This window comes from Sinohyriopsis cumingii, chromosome 4 (assembly GCF_028554795.1).
Source record: "Sinohyriopsis cumingii isolate HCF-2022 chromosome 4, ASM2855479v2, whole genome shotgun sequence".
NCBI classification, from domain to species: Eukaryota; Metazoa; Mollusca; class Bivalvia; order Unionida; family Unionidae; genus Sinohyriopsis; species Sinohyriopsis cumingii.
Window position 1 is genome coordinate 42,345,232 of NC_142964.1, and position 21,776 is coordinate 42,367,007.

Here is a 21,776-nt window from a genome sequence, read left to right on the forward strand (position 1 = left end):
TGTTTCGATCGAAAAGCGTTTGGTTTGATGAGGAATCTGAATGATTCCTTGGAGTAATTGACGTGCCGTCACCGTGAACCATCGTAAGACTTCTTTGAGACTAGCTTCTAAGACACGAGCTCGTGTTTGTGGATCTTTTTCTCGACTGATGCCATACAAGGCACGAATCAATTTGACGGGAAGATGCGACTGAAGGGACGTCATGTTCGCACTGAGAGTGAGACAGACGAAAAAGGGTCTGAGGTTTTTATAGATTTTTTTATGGGGAGTGAAATGAAGTCGAGGACGGAGACGTGTACAGGACAGGCCCTCCGTCTTGGCACCAGTGGTGAAACAAGTGGGTACGAAATCGCAAATCCTCGGGAGTCGTAGGTTTCAAATCGACGAGGAAATAGGCGTGTGGAGTCTGAGTGGCATCGTCGTACGCCTGAGTCAGCCAAGGCGTTCCTAACTGTTTGGCTAAGACTTGCACTTGCGATTTATCTCGAGGGCTTTTAAACAAGACCACGTAATGCGCATTGAGACTGATGGTGCGATGGGCTTTACTTTGTTGAAACAGATTTTGGGTGATGTAAACGACACTGGCATTACGGTGATGCCCTTTGCGCTTGAACCACAGTTTAATTTCTTCTTCGTCTTCTCCTAACATGTCGTCGAAAATGACCAAATGGGTTAGACGGGAGTCAGAGACGATGCCGTCGTCTTCTTTAGGAATGCCTTCCACAAACACGATGGAATCGCCTTGACTTTCTCGCAAGAGGCTGTACGCCGATTGCCACTCTTTGTAACACCACACGATTCGTTGAGGGGGTCGATCGATCAAATGATGTTTATGTTCGATCAAACGTTTGACGAATTCGGTTTTGCCTGAACCGCTAGGTCCAGCAATGAGCATGTTAAAGGGATGGCGAAGATACAAAGCCTCCCAACTGGCACGATCTAAGTGTTCGTCGATGACTTTGACAGTAGAGGAAGAGGGAGCAGAGACAGCAGAGGTAGCCATGGTGTGAGAAATGTCACTTGTGACACGAAAAACAAACAAGACAAGAGTTTATATACTTTTTCAGAACACGTTTATTGAATGTTTCAAACATGAATACGAAAGACAAAAATGCATAAAAGCCAAAGGCTTAAGTACAAGAATAAAAGGCACATGATAACCATGAACGTGGAATAAACACAAGTGTCTGTACAACATGTTTTGGGTAAAGTTCTAACCAGTTCTATAGTAGGGGTAAGGTCACACAAGTGTCCTCCCGAAAGGGTCTTTCAGGCCTGTCCACGACAGTCCTGTCCTGGGTGACGGGTTCTTCTGGCACCGTCACTAACACAGGTTCAAAAGTGCCTTTTTTCCTTGAATAACTCTCGTGCATACTGGGCCACCTCTTGTGTCCAAGCCTCAAAACCCTGGTCTCGGTGATGTCCAACATTTGACTCCTAACCAATCTGGTTTCTTCTTCGTCAACGACATGGTACGTTACTTCAATGAACAATGAACTATCGATCTTGCCTAGGGTTCCTTTTTGTATACAGACCAATACCGACGTGACCGTACGGTAAGGTGAAGTGATTGGGAAGTCGCACTCGCTTCTGGTATACAATTTGATAGACTTTTTCCAAGGGTCGACTGACGATGTGGTGAGTGGGTAAACGTACAATCTTGTTCGGTTGATAAGTTGTCACTTTAAAGTTTCCATCCTCTCCCGATTGCAAGGCTTCTTTCAATACCCCAAAGTTGACCACTCGACTGGTACGATGATTCAGAGTCAGTCCTTTCACTTTGCACGTCGTGTGCACTTCTCCTTGTTTGTCCCGGTATTCGTAGCCGTAATTTTTGGGACCACCACTGACGAAACTTAGAATCTTGTCGTCGGGATGCTCGTCTGTCCAGGCTCCTAAACGGTCTCCTTCGATGTCAGGGTGCTGTTGAATCGGGTGATGGATGTAAATGCAACTGTCCGTGTCAAAGTACAGGACGCGTTCTTCTAACAGTTCTAAAGCTTCGTACAATTTTAAGCGAGCATGAGCTGTCACGTAAGCCGCAATGATGACATTTCCAAAAGGGTCGTCTTGTACAAAGTCCAGATCTTCTTCGTAATTGACCAAGATCAAATCCTCTCGAACGACGTCCACGTGTTTCATGTATTTGGTTTTGTCGTGAATCATCTGGAAGTAGCGGGAAGGTTGTGTCAAATATTCCGTCTTGGGTAAACACGGTCGTTGTGCCATTTTACCCCACAAGCAATTTAACATCACTTTGGCAAACGATCGCCTGCCTTCGTTTTTTTCGATGTGGTCTAAAGAGATGCCTTCTTGTGCGTAGTATTTCTCTTTGAATTGTATTTGGTCTTCGGGAGTGTGACACCAGGAAGGATAGCCGCTGGCTTCTTGTTTCAGTTTCAAAAAGGCATCCACGTAGTCGGCGAAAATGCCTTTCTGAGTAGGGTCACCCTTGTGGTACTGTTGTGTCTTGGGAAAGTGGCAAATTTCGTACACTTCTAACAGTTGGTATCCCATGTCCAGAGCTTTGAACAATTCTACGCTGATCCAGGTTCCCGTCAAGGCACGTTCTTCCTGGCTGTGATGGCAAGGTTTGTCCTGGTTGCACGTTTCGGCACAAGTACGGCACAAGGGAAACATCAGTTTGCCTTGACAATGGCGAGGTAAGACGGGATGGTATAGGTTCGTGGGAGGCAAAACTTTACACTTGATCAAGCCTTCGTATTGTCGAATGTTTTTCAGGTCGATGTGTTCCGTTAACAATTGCGGGTGCCCTACAGGAAAGCGACAATATTTGCACACGTAGGGATACAGCGAACACACGTCCAAGTATTTGATTTCTTCTCCTTTCTCTTCGTCGGCTTGGTACAGCAAACAGGTGGCATTGGTCCTTCCTCCGTACAAACTATCCCTCGGGTTCATCGGGTCCATGAACTGGTAACTTTCCACGAGGCGTTTAAACTCGGGATCGGTTTTCAAACGGTGATCGTACTCGTGTTCCCACATTTCCACCACTTGGTATCCTTGCTGTTCTAACTTTAGGCGTCGCTGACAAGGGTCCTGGTACAAGTCTTCCATGGTTCGTTGCAAAAACTGATGTTTAGTGTCACGGTCAGGGTAACAGACGGGACATCCGTGAAATAAGCAACCGTTAAACTCGTACACGATCTTGGGGTTTTCTAAGTCCCAGCCATCGACCAAATACGTTCCGATGGTCTTTTCGCCTCCTCCGTTGCGGGCATGCTGAATCCATTTGTCTTCCTTGTCGCACAAGTAATGTAACCAACGTAGAGCTTTGACCGAGTATTGACGCTTGACATAGTGGGTCGTTTGAGGACTGATGACAGCCACGGTGTTTTCAGGCATGAATCATTGGCGGTACACTAAAGAACACGCTTTGGCAATGGTGCAAGCTTCTTTCAAAGGATCGACTACTCCGTGTTCCATGAACAGTTCTCGAAATTTTCCACAGCAACGTCGTAAAATGTCCACGTCGGAACGACAATACTTTAACATTTCTTCCTGAAATTCGAAGGGGTCCGAGGCGTGAGCCTGGTACCAAGCGTAGAAAGCTTCTCGTTGTTCGGTACGCATGTTGTCGGGGTCGTAATAGTGAGCCTCGGGTAAATGGGGTAGAACGGCATGTTGATTGGCTTCCGTATTGAAAAAGTGTGGAAAGTACCCTTTAGCCATTTCTGTCATTCCAAACGTTTTAGGCATTCGACTCAAAGGCATGGTCAAGTAACTCATCGAATCTTTAAACTGTACTTGTCCCACTTGCATGAAAATGATTTTGGCTCCGTTCAAAGTGACTTTAGGACGCTCGGTGCCTTGTTCCGCATAGTACCTCAAAAGAAACTGTCCATCGTATCCGGAGAAATTGTGAGCCATCACCGTGGCATGACGATGACAATCTCCGTAACGTTCGATGTCCTCTTGGCTCCACGTCTTGTCGATGGGGTCTAAGACCCATTGGGCAAAATCGGCTAACGTGTTTGGTCCCCGAAAGATTTTTTCACGTCCTCCAGGAATCTTGCTGCAGTGAGGGCAATGACTGAAGATAGGTTCTTGAATGCACTTCTCGCACGCTCGATGAGCCACGCAGAAATTAGGGATGGGAATGCCAGTCTCTTGCATGCATTCGAAATCGAAAAAGATGAAATTGCCTTTCTTCTTGTGACCGACCTCTTTCTCTGGTGGGGGTTGGTATTTTTGCACGTAACATTCGTGTGCCAAGTCCACGATGTGGTGACAAATGTGACATTTTTTCTTTCCTCGACATACGTGTGCCTTGGCATTGTTGGTAAGTATGCCTTGTCCACACGTAGGGCACAATCTCAGGAGTTGACAAGCACATTTCTTCTGTGAACTTTGTGTTTTCAAATGCTGCTGGTAACAGGCAGGGCTGACAAACGTGCGCAGACAAGTTGAACAAGGCACTGGTTCTTCGCTCAGACAGGGTGGAGAGGCCAAACATCCTGGGCATTTCAATCCACAATGCTTGTGTTGCTCTCGATTGTTATAACCATAATCACATTTCTCACAATAATAACTGTATCCCAGGAATCCGGTGATACTGGTAATGGTATCGAAATGGTCATCGTGATAATAAAGGTGAATGTATTTTCCGTCCTTAAAATCCTGGCCTCGAAACAACAGAGACCCGCGCATTTCTTGAGGGTGCACTTTCAAGGTGTAGCGTGGAGCTAGGGCATCTTGCAATTTTTGCATCTCAGGAATGCCACAGGGTGTGTCTTTGGACAGGCCAGCTTGTTGCAACAGGAGTTCTGTTCGTTTCGTTGTTTGGCTCGATCGGATCGTTGAATAGTGTTCCAGGTTCTTTTCCATTCTGTCGTGTCGTTCTTGTTGGCATAGGTTCGTCCCACCACGATGGCACGGGCTAAACACATCTGGTCATGAGGATTGTGAATTTGGACAAGACTACGCTTAATGCTGCGAAGCTCGTTCACCAATAACATCTTTTTGCGTCCTGTCCCTTGAGGAAGAGAGACGTGGGCCATTTTCAGTGTGGCTTTACCATCGGTGATGTCAAACTGGTCATTAGATTGTTGTACGTGTTGAATCTTGTCCATGATTTTGGAAAGGGTTAGTTCTGCAGGTCTGCTAAACTCGATCCAAACAGGGGATTTCAAACAGTCGTGATCTATGGATAGTGTCAAGCGATCGTCTTCTTTGGGTTGACATTGTCGCTTGAGTGCGGTGAGCAAAGAATCCCACATCTCGGTGATGAACCCTTCTGCTTTCTCCAAGGGTACGTCGGCCTTGAAATCTTTAAACTTCACCGTGTATTTGTAAGCCGTGGTTCTAAATTTTCTAGAGGAGCGCTTTTCCGTCTCTCGAATGGAATAGTATTTTTCAGGGTTGACTAAGGGTGACGAACTTGGTTTAGAGGTTTCAAATTCTGGTTCACTCATGTCCTCTTCAAAATCACTGGCATGAATTTGTGCCAAGATTTCAGCCCTGGTACGAGGCGATAGATCACGTTTCTGCCTCTTACTTTCTTCTTCTTCTTCTTTCTTCTCGAATGAATGGGATCGTTTCATCTTGAGTGCAAAACGTCAAATGACTCAAGTTTAAACACCATAGACTAATTTATAGTCATGGCAAACCAGCGTATATAAAAAGGGTGTGTGTCTTGTCCTTTCACTATTCATTTCACTCTCAAGCCGAGCACAACGATGGAAGAGACTACCCAGATGGAACGTTTCGTCAGAGCTTTGCGAGGGGTCATTAGAAAATTCTCTTCAGACCAGCCGACGGACTACTCTCCTTCCTTTCGAGATAAAAGTCAAGATACTTGCTATATCTGTCAGAAGAAAGGGCATTGGTCTTCAGAGTGTCCAGACCGTCAAAAAAGAACAAAAACAGGGGCTAAAAAAGACAAAAGTCAAGATACCTGCTATTATTGTAAAGAAAAAGGACATTGGTCTCCAGATTGCCCAAAAAAGAAACAAGAGGAGTCAGAAGAAAAGAAGGATTCTTCAGAAGAAGAGAGGGATTCTTCAGAGGAAGAAGAGGAAGAAAGAAGACAATTCTATTTAAAAGAGGCAAAGAAACAGGAGAAGAAAAGAAGAAGGGAAGAAAATGAGGAAAAAACGGTGAAGAAATTCAAAAAACAGAGAGACTAAATAATGAGAAAGAAGAAGTGTGCGAACTTTTTAAAGTGTTCTGTGGTGAATTGTGAATTGGATTGTAAAAAATGGATAAAAGAATACATGAATGATATAAGGTAAGTGTCTTTGAGTTTTGATTTTAAAATAAGAAGCTAAACTCAAGCACTCATACACAGACACGTACTATAAGGGTAAAATGGGTGGGGTTTATTTTTGAGTTATTAGCAAATTGAAATTGTATTTCTTTTCGAGAAATGTGGGTGGCCCTGAAAAGGGCCTATTTTCTTTATGGTGTAGGAGTGAGTTTAACCAATCAACTTTAACTGCCTTAAGCCTTTGCCACGGCCAAGGCCTACTTCTGATGATTGGGTTGAAATCACTAAGGGTGGTAGGACAGGCTTAGTCACAGGGTTAGCGTGTTTAGCTCGGGAAGGTCGTATTCTCTTCGGTCGTGATAAAGAAGTCTGATACATTTGTTTCAGACTTCTTAACTCCGCTAAAATGTCCAACAGTACCGTAGCCGTTTGATTTTCACCCTCTTGTTTCTTTGCTGCTACTTCTTCTTGCTGTTGTTGCTGTTGTTTTTTTCTTACCTCTTCTTGTTGCTGTTGCTGTTGCTGTAGGAGAAAAGCTTGTTCCGCTTCCTTTTGTCGTTGCATAAATTTCTCCAATTCTTCTTTCTGTCTCTGTCTAAAATTCTCCACTTGCGGTAATGAAGACGGTAACGAAGGTTCCGGAACAAATTCTTGCGAGGTAAGAAAATCCACAAAATCCCAATGTACCTCTTCTGAAAGTAAGTCCGGGTTCCCTTGGGCAGTCTCCCCTGCTGGTGCACCCCAATGGATCGTTTTCTGAGTTTCCGTCATGTTGAATCACTGTCGCATAGACTGACTGCACACAAGCGCTAACGAATCTATATAGACCACGTGACGTCACAGACTGCTCTCTTCGGATTGGATGCAAGCTGACTGAATTTTGTAACGCGTGTTCGGATTGGTGAATGAATTCAATCCGTTTCAATCCTTCCTGTACCTATAAATAAGCGCAGTTCACTGCATTGATTCACCTATTCTCGTCGCTTCAAGATGTGGACCACAGTTGAGTCATCCACCCTTGTGACTTCCATGATGTTTAGGACGGACATGCTCATGTATGTCAGGTCCAAGTGGACTGTTGTTGATAGGACAGATACTAGTCAATGGATGAGGAGAGTTTACATAGAAAGACAAGGATGTCTCAAGAGGGTACTTGTGTATGGACCGGCAGTTAGAAGGAGTTTGAGAAGAAGAAGATGTGACAGATGCCATCTATGTTAATATTAATATTAACATAAACCCAAAGGCCCTTTTCAGGGCCAGCCATATTTCTCGAAAAGAGATAGCCTTTCCATTGCCTACCCCTTTTTAAAAAAAAATTTAAAAAAAAAAAAATCCCATATTCAATTCCCCTTTGTCCCTAAACAACCCCCAAACTCTATTCCCATGTTAAATTCCCCTTGTACGTATATCGGCCCACAATTTTTTCCCATGTTAATTCCCCTTGTACGTATATTAACCCACGATTTTTCGCCATGTTAAATTTCCATTGTACGTATATTCACCCAGGGGTCTCCGTAATGCTAATTTCCATTGTACGTATAGTGCCCCACCTTACTACTGATGCTTCCAAGCGAGTGAGGTGAAATGGGCTCCAGTATTACTGAGGTGTAAGAGACTCATAATTGAAAATACAGACTTCACTATATCGTGAAAATAATGTCAAAGCGCTCTACCTTTCATATGGCTGAATTACGTTTGAGGAGATGCAACTGCACAGCAATATTTGTCAGTGTAAATAAAATAGGTTTCACGATATACCGGGCTTTATTTCAGTTGGACTGCATGCATAAATATGACCCACTTGGGAAAGGGGTGAGATCTTTGAACTGCTGTCTAGTAACCCCGAGCGGTAACATTGCTTAAGCAAGTATAAAAATAAATAAGTCTCCGAATAAAAGACGATACGAGTTTCTGGAACACAAGATTCTTTATAAAAGTTAACATTAACATAAATGTTGACAGTGAATATGTCATACAGTAATGAAAACAGCAAATTTGCTAAGTCTCGTATTATTATTATTATTATGTTATTGTTGTTGTTGCTGATGCTCCTGTTGATCATGTTGTTTTGTTGTTTTCTTTCAACACTATAAATGTTTACCCACTATCAAGGAAGTATGTTCGAAAGAGCTAACGTGTATTCGTGTATTATGGGCATCACAAATAACGTTAAAAACAATCTCTAATAGTTGAAAGAGAGCTCAAGGGGTAGATTTAGTAACGTATTCGTGTGTGTATCTAGTCCTACATGTGATACTTGTCGATGATATTTATGTTGTGGGCGTCAAGGTCTTACAGCCTAACTAACGGCGCTGTGTAGCGTGTTTCGATGTCGACTAACATCGTTACGAAAGTCAAATTTTCAGGAATATTTCAAACAACTGACAACTAAAATAACGTCGCTTTTCTACAAAATAAAGTCATAATATTTTAGTCAGACTTTACTTACTCTGATGCATTTTCTCTAACAAATTAAAATTATCACAAAAGAAATGGACCTATTTTCAAGTTTCGTTGGCCTACATTTCAGTTGCCTGGAAAGCCGGGAATGCCGAAATCGGGTTAAGTTGAAATATTATTCTTTAACGAAACGAATTAAAATATATTATGCTTATTTGAACTGTAAGCAACGGTTCGTTTCGTTCAAGAAACTTATCCCCTACATGTACCTACTTGAACTTACTTCGACATACCTCGACTACTGTAGCATTGCAACAAATTCAAATGTATGACAACGGAACGTGAAAATGCGTCCGTTTGCTAATATCATATTTTCATTCCGCCAGGATAAAGACAGCACAGTAAGTATATTAATTACACATAAATTGGTGGAAGAGTGTCAATATAGGTTGCCAAGTGTATTTGATATTCCTGAAACTTTGATTACTCATTTCGATGTCAACAACAACGGAACATGCTATACAAGGCCTTTATTTGGATAGTAAGACATAGCACCTAAACAAAATCAACATGTGCTATGTATTACATGTAGGACTAGTGTGTATCATGCACACGATAACAAATAGTGTATATTTGCAAATTGCATGATGCCCCGCAGATCCAGGTCAAAGTTGTTTCTTCTACTGACAATTATCACAAGCAGTGTTTTTAAGGCAGTCCTGCTACGACGTAACACAGTGAAGTATGATAATGTATTCACCTGGTCGAAGGGTAACCTGACGAACTGAGAATTCTTTGATCCTGTGACGAAGGAGAATCGTCATATCCAGTTGTCCATTTCCATGGTAGCTCACTGACAATGGTTCATCCACGCCAAATCTCAGATACTTTGGGGCCGCGAGAAGGTAATGGTCATTTGCGCTGAAAATGAAAGAGGATTTGTTCTGAAAAAGTGAATTTAGCAATGTCTTTACATTGTAATAACAGATCAAAATTATAAACAACAAATCAGGCATGTTTAACTCCCTCCATGGCGTATTTTGGACAAGTGATTTTTAAGACCACACCCTATGATGTAAATAAGCGGACTAAACTTAGCCGCAGACCTTTGGTTGCACGTGCCTGCAATATATATATATATATATATATATATATATATATATATATATATATATATATATATATATATATATATATATATATATATACATGCACACAATGTGTGTACGTTGTAATAACATGTCAACATTGTAGCAATATCTTGAGATTGTATCCATGCAAATCAGGTGTGTGTAACTCCATGGCGTATTTGTGTGTGTGTGTGTGTGTGTAAAGAATACAAATCATATGGCGAATAACAATCTTTTCAAGTGTGTCGGGGATTGATTAAGATAAATGCAATAACTGACAATAAAAAAGGCGAAACTAGTATCTGGCTGGCATGAGCGCTTTCGACTCTTTAATGAGTCCTTTTCAAAGGTAAATACAAAACATAGACAAGACAAACTAATAAAACAGAGAAAAAAAGACTATTTTTGCGAAACTTTGCATGACTGTTTTTACAGGAATTCAACCTTTTAACTCTGTTATGTGTCATCTAGTTTATTTGAGCTTGTTGCTGATACTGGAACATATTTGTATTGACGTACAAACTGATGAGCCATAACGACATCTGTTATTTTATGTAAATTTATGTAAGTGCAGATTATGACCCGGATATTTAATTGTTATAGTAGTCATATGCTATTTAAGCAAATTCAGAGAATTATTTAAAAGAAAATTTGTCGGCTGTAAAAGATAATTGTATTTGTGCAAGAATATCTTTTTCTAGTCTTCTTGGTTTAAACCGCTTCGTTTCAGTGTTCTAAGGCGGAGTATCCAGTAAGATTCCTTTTCTTTTCTAGTTTGGGGACTCCAGCTGGGGTTGTGAGCAACTGCAATAAGTGTTATGTCACTGAGATGTGACCAGGAGAGGAGAAGCGTTCTGTACAGCTTCTTTTTCATCCATTCAGATCAGCAGCAGAGAGGGTGAACAGACCATAGAATTCCGACAAAACAAATAAAACAAACAAATAAATCATCTCGTAGAAAGGTCAAGATTTTACAAATGAACTTTTCCTTGAGATGTTTTATTTCTGTAATGGACGATTGTACTAATAAAACCTCAGTTCGAAATAGTATCTGAAAAAATAAAGTACTCTACGTGTTTATTTATTTCTTGTTTATTTGTTTGACGACCAACGTTGGTAGGTACCCTCTCTGCTGCTCCTCTTTTGCTGATATTAATTAAATTATTATGTTATAATAAAATGGTACATCCAGAATCTCATACTGCAAGAACAGCACGAGAACGATTAGAAACAATTAAAAAATTTCTTCCTGTCAGAGACTCATTTAGAAAAAATCTGCAAGCGCAGCAAGAAGCAAAAGTTGAGTATGAAGAGGACACTAAAAAACTGTTTAAGCCCGTCACTGCAGCTACTGAACAAGTTGCAACTGTCATCAAAGAAGATCTTCTTCCGGTATCAAAACAAACTGCGGCGCAGGCTGAAAAAATAGCAAGAAGAACTAAACAGGCAAAGAAGATTTTACGAGACCTTCCAACTGACATAGCTGCGGCTCAGCCTCCACCTGTTGGTGAGGAAATACTTGAAGGTATTGGAGAACTTCGTACTGAAGTCGCCGATGTGAGAAAAAAACTTGCATCTAAATCCAAATCAGGAGGAGAGAGCTTAAAATTAATTGCAAGATTTAACGAAGGAGTTGTTGAGGAAATTAGAAATATTGAAAGAGAGAAATTACCTGAGATGATATCAAAAAATATATCTAATAAATCTAATTTTTTAAAACCCTCTCATGAAAAAACAAGTAATGATAATTTCATTAAATGGATATATCGCGTATATTACAATAAAAACCAAGCTAGAGGTCCAGAATTTGAAAGACTTAATGAAGAAGTAGAAAGACTTAGAGGGAGACGGGAACAACTAGGACAAGGAGAGTCCTCCCAGTATCAGCTTCCTCCACCTCTGCAACAAATAGAACAACAGCAATCTTCTTCGCCGCAGCAAATGTTGAGGTCGGAACTTAAAAGGGCTAAAGAGTCACTTAAAAAACCATACTCCTCGAAGAAAATTTCTTCACCTTTACGTAAAATTTCTGCACCGGATGTAACATTTACACCGACAGGTTCACCACATGGATTTCGAGAAGGTGACTCACCCCCGGCCACCACTGAAGTACTTACTTCGGTAATGCAACCACCAGTATTTAAAACACCCCAAGATGAACCTAAAACAGGACGTGGTTTATGTCCTGATAATATCATCAATGATGTGTCACGGTTAGAAGTTCTCATAGGAGGAAAACGAGCTGGAAATAATTCACCAGAAATAACCAATGAAGCAGCTGATATTTGTCGGCGACTATTTCAAGGTGGCATCATGGATATTGGCGTTTACCGAGAACTTATTGATGAGCTCGTTGATGACTAGTTGTTAGATAAATGGTAAATAAAATAAGATGATTGTGCATGATAATCATCGTAAACCCACACAGGTTAGAGCGGTAAACTCACGATTACCAATCTATAGTGTTATTTACGGAGATGGACTTGGTGATGTCATTCGGGGATTATTCACGAGGATAGCTCCAAAAGTAGCACCAGTTGCAAAACAATTATCGATGAAGGCTATTGATATTGTTCGTGATAAAGCTCCTGGTGCAATTGTCAATGTTGCTGGTAAGGCGTTCTCGGCGATCAAGGAAAGACTAGCACGATTATTGCGACGAAAACAACAACCACCGGTGAAACTGGCAAGTACTGAGGTGATGCCTGCAGATGTTAGTAAAATAATAAATCAAGCTGCAAATCAAAAACTAGCGGCGTTAGCAGATCAAGGACTCGGTGAATCTGGAAATAATATCTCAAGTTTGATATCCGGAAGTGGAACTTCCCGAGGTGGAACTTTCCGGCGGCGGTGATCAACGTGTTAGACGAAAAATAATTATAATAAAATGTTCAAGCGCGTATCCGACACAGCATTTGACATGGAAGCACCCGTCCTTAAGGATGAATCTGTACGTGATTATCAATTTTATTCCTATGACGCAAAACAACCAGATCAACGTGGAAGAATTGAACTACAAGTTCATGACACAAGTAGATACTTTTTACCCGCTGATGCCTTTCTTGAGGTAGAAGGTACAATTATAAAAACGGATGATACTAATTACTTAGATCCAGTAAAAGTTGGTTTTGTCAACAACGGGATCATGGCATTATTTTGTGGCGCCACATATATGATTGATGGAAAAAATATTGAATCAATTCAGAATGATGTCGACGTTGCTACAACAATAATATGATTAGCAAGATATTCTGATGATTATACAAGATCAGCAGGTCCCACAATGATGTTTGTGAAAGATAACTCCGATAACCCTGAAAATGATCCGTATAATATAAGACGACCAAGAAATTTTGCCGATAACGCTGATGCTGATGTGTGGCCAGTAGTTCATGGTTCTAGCGAAAATTTCAACTTGGGATTTGCAGCACGTAGAAATATGTTGCTAGGGGGCAATAGAGGTTTTTCATGTACAATTCCACTATCGCATATTTTTGGATTTTGCAGGAATGTTAAAAAGGTTATTTTTGGAGCTAGACACACTGTTGTTCTTGTAAGAAAGAACGATGATAATGATGCTCTGTGGAGACCCGTTGGTGACGCTGGTAAAGTAATATTATCGAAACTTTCACTGTGGATGCCGGTAATGACTCCAACGATCGCAGAAGAACAGCGATTAATTTCTTTCATGGATGCAGGTGGTAAATCCTTGTTATCATGGTTAACAACAAGCACGGATAGCATGCAAACTAACGTTAACGGTCAGTTTACATGGCATATAGCATCACAACAGGGTGTTTCTGCACCACGACATATTTTTATTGCTTTCCAGAGAACTAATCGTTTAAACTCACAAATTCACTCTCATATGATATTTGACCAACTAGGTCTCATAGATATTTCTTTACGGATAAACGGACAACAGGAACCAACAGAAAATGTACAACTAAATTATGCATTAAATCACATAGGACGTGCATATCATCGTTTGATGTCATTTATGGGACGTGATCAAAATGTTGATACCGGGTTGCAAATATCACAACTAGATTTTAAAAAATTGTATCCGATTTATTATTTTTCATTAGAACATCTTGATCTATCAAAACAATCTGTCGTTGATATACATCTCAAAGCAACATTAAATACCGGTGGTGTTGATTACAGAGCGATCGCGGTCATACTTAGCGACAAAGCCATGTTACTTTAAGGTGGTAGTGGTCGAATGAGGGTTGTTGATGCACCGGTGGAAAATATTTAATTGTGTTATTTAGAAAAATATTATTTATATAAAAATGTCGTATAGTCATGTTAATGTTACTCTGACCCCGGGTCAGGTAAAAAAGCTTCAATCAAAAACCGCCAACAAATGCGGAACTAAAATATCACTAAAACGAGATCAGATTAGTGGTGGTCCAAACAAATTATCGCTGACAAATAATCAGATTAAACATTTCAATAAAGCTCTAGAATCAAAAACTGGAGTTCAATTTCATCTCTCCCGGAGCGCCATCAAAGACATGGTTAAAACGGGTGGTATATTCCCATTGCTTGCGGCCATTCCGGCATTACTAGCTGCAGCTGCTCCAGCCGTAGCAAAAGCGGCCGCGTTAGGTGTTGCTGGAGCGGCGGGTAAAAAATTTTTCGAAAAAGTTACTGGTGGACGATATAACAAAAAAAAGGGACGCGGTCTAAGATTACCGGGATCTCGTTGGGGGAGAGGCCTAAGGCTTCCAGGATCACTTCGTTAGACGTTCCAGCATCAAATTTTGATTTACTTAATGCCGCTAAAAAATTAAAAATATCCGCCTTTAGAGGTGTTTTTATGCGAGATCAATTACCGAAACAACCAAACAAACTAGAAACAGGTATTATTAATCTTGACAAACGTTCTGGACCTGGTACTCATTGGGTATCATACGCAGTTGATCCACGTGGAATTGTTTATTTTGATTCGTACGGGTTAGCTCCCCCTGTTGAATTTATCAAGTATGTCGCACCACTCCACGCAACAACCTCTGGTTACAAAGTTTGGTATTCAACGCTACCCACACAAACAATGACAGATCCGCCAATATGCGGCCGTGAAGTAATTAATGTACTCGACGCTATATCAAAATCATCCAGGCCGCCACATAAAGTCGTGCACGATTATACAAGCAACCGATTTGTTGCGCGTAAGGCGTTTTAAACAACGGGTCTTATTATAATGGTTGACATTTACGGAAGATCTTCTTCACGCGTTAAGAAAAAGCCCGGCGACGTTGATCTGTCGAAGTATGCGACCAAGGATGACCTTGCTGATATTATGAACCTGGCTGGAGTTGACCCAGATGAAGTTGTTATTTTTCAAGATCGATATGGTAAACTAAAAACCAGCAATATCAAATGGAATGATATAGTCCGGCGAGTACTCGGTGCAGTTACGGATAATATTCCCGTGTTTACTGACGGTGGTAGAATCAGAGATTCAAGTATGTCACTTAAAACCATCAGAGATGAAATTGCAAAAAGTGTTGCTAATCGCGTGAGAAACACCGGTGACACAATGATGGGTGAACTCAGCATGAACGGGAACAAAATAGTAGTTTTAAAAGATCCAACATCTGACGAAGACGCAGCAACAAAAAAATACGTCGATGTCAACTATGGCACCGTAGACGGTAAATTATCCACGTTACGGGCTGAGTATGACGTTCACGCAGGAGCTTTTGGAAGATTTCGAAGAAATTTTCAAAAAATCGATGATGCCATAGATAAATTCTTCGGTACTCCACGCGCCATTGACATGAAACTCGTTGATATCAAAACTGACCTAGACACGATCAAACAAAAACAGCAAAACATCGTAGCGGGAATTCTTGAGATTGTCAGCAAAACCAATTTGATTAAAATTCCAGCTGGAATAACTCCCGGGCATATTACAAACATCGTATGCACGGTATCATCGGGATTTGCAACATGGTCGCAGCAAAATAATACTATCAAATATACCGCAACAGTCACTGGCGTGTACAGGCTGTCCGTGTTCAGTGCTGCAAAATTTGAAATATTTACAACGTTTCCATGGCGTCATTCCACAGACAGGTTTTCCGGGGTTGTATCTGTTATATTAAATATCGGAGCCGAGGAAATATTTATTCTGGAAGCAGCTGATAAGAAATTAACCGCAACATCCTTCTGGTGGTGTTTGGAATTTGTAGCTGAAACACCTCAATTGGTTACTGTATAAAAATATATATGGACGGTGCACAATACAGATACAATCAAGCGCGTGAATGGCAGGCTGCGCTAAAAGATCAAGTTGATCAATATACAGTAAAAGTAAAAAAATATCGACGACGATTGGTTATCGTTGATGTGATTGTTTATTCAGTATCCGCTGTTGTTGCTGGAACCGGTGTCATATTATCAGCGTTGACAACGATGGCACCAGTAGCTGTAACTATCTGTATTTCAGCAGCAACAACTATTGCAGGTGTGCTTAATATCATCACAAAAAAAATATGTACTTGTACGAACGAAAAATTATCCGATTACAAAATAAAATTACATACAGCGACGGTAGCATACTCGAAATTATCCTCGTTGTTATCAGCGAGTCTCAGTGATGGAATTATATCTGATTTGGAATTTTCAATGATAACCAAAATATACGACGAAGGTATCGGTATTAAAGATACAAGTATCAATAATGACAGAATTACTCCGGCAGATCGTGACCAACACAACTCCGCCAAAGATAACGATGATCTCGGTAAGTTCAATTAATCCTGAATTTAGTGTTAATTTTCCCACTGCAATTCCAGCAAAAGAAATAGCACTAGCACAATTACGAGTATATTACAGCTGGCCAAATATCAGATCAAAATCATTTAATGGTACACCAGCAAATAACACTGGTCAACAGTGAAATCATTACTGACTTGAAAAGGCCCTAATCTGTAGTATTTTGGTGTGCCGAACACGAATATAACCGTGAAAAATTTGTATTGGCTCTCGTTTTGAAGATATTCATATACCTCATTTTCTATGTTTCACTGTGTAAATTTCTCCAGTAGGACTGCAGCAACATCCGGAATAATGATGTAACATTGCATAATATCATCATGCTCACATCATCCACAGTTGATTGCATCATTTTCTGATGCAATGCAATACTAATGCCATGCGGCTGCTGAAGTAAGTTGACGTCAGCAGTGTACTATACATGTGTAGGCCTATTATACTAATGCCAGGCGGCTGCTGAAGCTGACGTAAGCAGTGTACTATATAAAGCCCAATCAGATAGGTTCAGCATTTAAAATATTTTAGACGTTGTGCGAGACAGTTCAAGCTACTGTTACATAAAACTTATTATTTTATCCATTTACGTACAATAAAGAACAGTAATGCCTCGAAAGTGTGTTAATACCGCGGACAATTTTTGCTATATTTGTGGGGAAGTGACATTTGCCAACCAGAAGAAAAGTATCAATTCTCAAGTGAAGAAGGCATATCATCTTTACTTCGGATGCAAGGTTGGTGACCAAGACAAGCCTTGGGCTCCGCATATATGCTGTGCTACATGTACAACACAGCTTTCACAGTGGTTGAATTGCAAAAGGTCATCAATGCCGTTTGCAGTCCCAATGGTGTGGAGAGAGCCAAGCAACCACCTAAATGACTGTTACTTCTGCTTGGTTCCTCCTCTTTCCGGCGGAATAACGAAGCGAAAGAAGTCGAGAATAGTCTACCCAAACATTCCGTCTGCATTGAGACCAGTTCCACATGGTGAGGGACTTCCTATTCCAGAACCTCCAGCAGAATATTCTCTTGATTCATCTGACGAAGACAAAGGTGAGTCGACCTGTTCTTCTCCTGGTCCATCAGCATGCAGTGATCCAGATTTTCACTGTGGTGCATCATCAACCCCACACAGAATAACACAGGAAGAACTAAATGACCTGATTCGTGATTTGGACTTATCAAAGAACAAGGCAGAATTGCTAGGATCAAGACTCCAACAATGGAATCTTCTGGAAGAAGATGTCACAATTACTGCATATCGAAAGCGCCACCAGCAATTGGAGCCTTTCTTCAGAAAGGAAAGTAATCTGATATTCTGTTCCGATATTGAGGGCCTCATGAATGCTTTAAAAATCACTCATGACCCACAAGAATGGAGACTATTTGTGGACTCTTCGAAACTGAGTCTCAAGGCTGTGCTTTTGCACAATGGAAACATTCTTCCATCTATTCCAGTAGCGTATGCTGTCCACATGAAAGAGACATACGATAACTTAAGGCAGCTACTGAATTCCATTGAGTATAACAAGTACAGCTGGCACCTCTGTGGTGATTTGAAGGTAGTTGCCCTTTTAATGGGACTGCAGCAAGGATATACAAAATACATGTGTTTCTTATGCGAGTGGGATAGCCGAGCAAGGGAAATGCACTACATGAGGAAGGAATGGACTCACAGGCAGAATGTAGCCATTGGAGAGAAGAATATCCAACACCCAGCTCTGGTTGAGGCTCAGAAAATCTTGCTACCACCCCTTCACATCAAACTAGGTTTGATGAAGAACTTCGTGAAAGCCATTGACCGGACTTTGCCAGCATTCCGATACCTGCATGAAAAATTCCCTCGACTCAGCGAAGCAAAGATTAAAGAGGGAGTTTTTGTGGGTCCTCAGATTCGAGAGCTTTTCAAAGATGACCGGTTCAACAACTTGCTGGAAGGTGACGCGAAACAAGCATGGAATGCTTTTCGCCTAGTTTCTACAAACTTCCTCGGAAATGTTAGGGCAGAAAACTATAAGGAACTAGTAGAAGACATGTTGATGAAGTATAAGAAACTTGGCTGCAATATGTCTCTAAAGATTCACTTCCTTCATTCCCATTTGGATTTCTTTCCTAGCAACTGTGGTATTGTTAGTGATGAACACGGCGAACGTTTTCATCAAGATATCGCAACAATGGAACAAAGATACCAGGGAAAATGGTCCACTACAATGCTGGCTGACTACTGCTGGACACTCCTCAGAGATGCTCCCGAACAGCTGTACAAGAGACAGGCGAAGAAATCTAAGATGTAGTCAATGACTTGATTTTTTATAGGTAGGCTATTACAGTTGACCTTTTACTATTGGAATGCATTTCGTTATGTAAACATTAATTTCTTGCAGATTACAAAAAAACTAGAGCCAATTTTGCAATTTGACTGTCATATTCGTGTTCAGCACATAAAAATTGATAAGAATTGACTAATTTTATTTCAGTAACATGACTTTTGTAAAAATTTGTTGTCCAGTGAATTCGCTTGTATTTGCTAACAAGAACAAACCCGATGGAACACCTGACTGGGTTGTTGTTGGAATACCAACCGGCAGTTACGAGATTGAAGAGATCAGTGAGGAATTTGCGCGTAGAATAAAATCAATAACGGGAAAAGAATCAAAAATATCAATTAATGTTCATGAACCCACCCTGTCCTCGACGATTGAAATAAACTCGCCTGATTATGCCGTTGATATTTATCAGTCCACGATAAGATCCGTACTAGGATGGCCTGAAATTCCCCGGGTGTATCATGGACCACTAGAACCGAAAAAGTCTGATTATGTCACGGACAGGCAATCATATCATGAAATTAATCCATCATACGGGGAAAAACTACGTATTTTAAAAAGTAAATCAATGCTTGGCCATTTTATCTTTCACGATGATATTGAGGCATGGACTTTTATAAATCAGGGGGAAACAGGACATGTTTGGGGTTTTAATCGGAGTGATATTATGAAATATTTTCAGGAAATCAATCAAGAATGTAAAAAACAACTAGATCAACTAAATCAATATTTTAACGAACATATTTTTGACATATCAGCGTCATCGCGTGAAAAAATCATCACGCGTGTGGAAATATTAAATCAGCTTATATCAGACATGGAATATTTTAATAACCGAATAGTTCAAGCGATGGTTAGTTTAAAATCATTTAAACAATTTGATGCATATAAATGGTTAGAAAAATATAAATTAACAGAAGCCGATGTACCAAATTTTAAATTTCCCGGGTATAGTGTAACCGAGTTAAGAAAATCTGTCAATGATGTCATTGATGAGTTTTTTCCTAAAATACTCGATGCGTGGAAAAAACTAGCACCATATCCAACCGTTCTCAGATATGATAATGATCCACACGGCGGTGGAAGACACGTATCCCCGGGGATCGTTAATATAACACCGACGGTCGCAGTCAATCTGGTTTGTGACGTAATCGATGGCAGCTATCAAATAGATCTCGGAAGATCAAATCAAGCTCAACAAGGATACATCCTGTACACGTTCACACCACAAGTTCCCCCTGGAAGTTTAATCGTGCAAGAACCAACTAATCCCGTGTATCTGCGGTGTCACAATAATATGTTAACGCGAATCAATTTTAAACTCACAGACCACCTTAATCGCTTAATTGACATACGTGAAGAAGAGCTTGTAATAAATCTGTATGTAAAGTCCTAAGGACTTTTGTCGTAATGTAATGGAGGGTTTTTACACGCGAGGATTTCTTAACAGTTAGAAGAACATTTGTAACAGAGATCAGACTCAAATTCGATCAACTTAAAAAAATAAATAAAAAAATATTTTATTATTACTGGCACAAATTTGTGTTTGGTACAAATTAATCGGCCTAGGCAACTAAAAAAGCTGGTCGATGAAAGTAAAAATTAAAATTTCTATCACAAAAAAAATAGGATTTATTAATTTTCCTAATTTTTACTGAAATTGTACAAATTGCTTGATTTTGACTACCAACTACCCCGTCAGAAACATAAAAATGCACGAATTACTTGATTTTGACTACCAACTACCCCGTCAGAAACATAAAAATGCACGAATTACTTGATTTCGACTACCAACTACCCCGTCAAAATCAAGAAAGTTCTAACCTTGTCAAATTGTTCCTAACAAATTTTATTTATTATAAATTAATTTTATTTATTAATAATATTATTTTTACTGAGATTTTTATTTTTTTTTTTACTAAAATACAACGAAATTGCTCAATTTTCCTGATTTTGACTACCAACTACCCCGTCAGAAATCAAGTAATTCGTGCATTTTTCTTTGATTTTGACTACCAACTACCCCGTCAGAATCAAGTAATTCGTGCATTTTTCTTGATTTTAGTTATAAAAAAAAAAATCCTCAGTAAAAATAATATTATTAATAAATAAAATTAATTTATAATAAATAAAATTTATAATAAATAAAATTTATAATAAATAAAATTTATAATAAATAAAATTTATAATAAATAAAATTTATTAGGAACAATTTGACAAGGTTAGAACTTTCTTGATTTTGACTACCAATACACGTGGTCAGCGTTGACATGGACCCCAGTTACCAAAACTTTCATTTTCATTATCACCAGTAACGAGGTTACTTTGGATCGTTTCACCAGTAACGAAGTTACTCTGGATCGTTTCACCAGTAACGAGGTTACTCTGGATCGTTTCACGATCTAACATTATTTTTCTTAATAGTCTTATACGGGTACTAATCGTTTTCTTTGCCTCATACTCGTGGGATAATAACGATTTAATTCTTTCTACGGCGGTAGAAAGAGGAACGAACTCCTTCACATGATCATCTTCTACGGTAGCTAGCGACTGAAACATTGCCGATTGAATCCGTTTCATGAGCCTGTATTCAGATGATAGTGTGTGTGTCCCCTGGGTTTTACGTTCTTGTAAAATCTCAAAGTCAGAAACTATTTTTTCAGGATTAAGTTCATCAGATATATTAATTCCATCTTTTTTCAATTTTTTAATAGCGACAATTACATCATTGATATTTTCATGGTTCATTATATAATATATAAATCTTTAAAATAAAAAAAATATCCCTAGAACACCTATCGAGTGTATTAGCGAGTTTGTCGGGATGTTTCAGGGACAGCACAACCAAGAACTCGTAGCTTGCCACCGCAATCTACCAAGTTCATTAGGCAAATATTCCCT

The 21,776-nt window shown here is 40.0% G+C and overlaps 1 protein-coding gene across 1 annotated transcript in view; it reads right to left on the bottom strand.

The window, feature by feature from the left end:
* Positions 1–21,776, bottom strand: part of LOC149801053 (complement C4-B-like) — a 148,005-nt gene that overhangs the window by 99,398 nt on the left and 26,831 nt on the right. Inside the window, exon 2 of the mRNA XM_089956763.1 lies at positions 9,393–9,553. Coding sequence (XP_089812889.1) covers positions 9,393–9,553 — 161 coding nt within the window. The remainder of the gene's footprint in view (positions 1–9,392; positions 9,554–21,776) is intronic.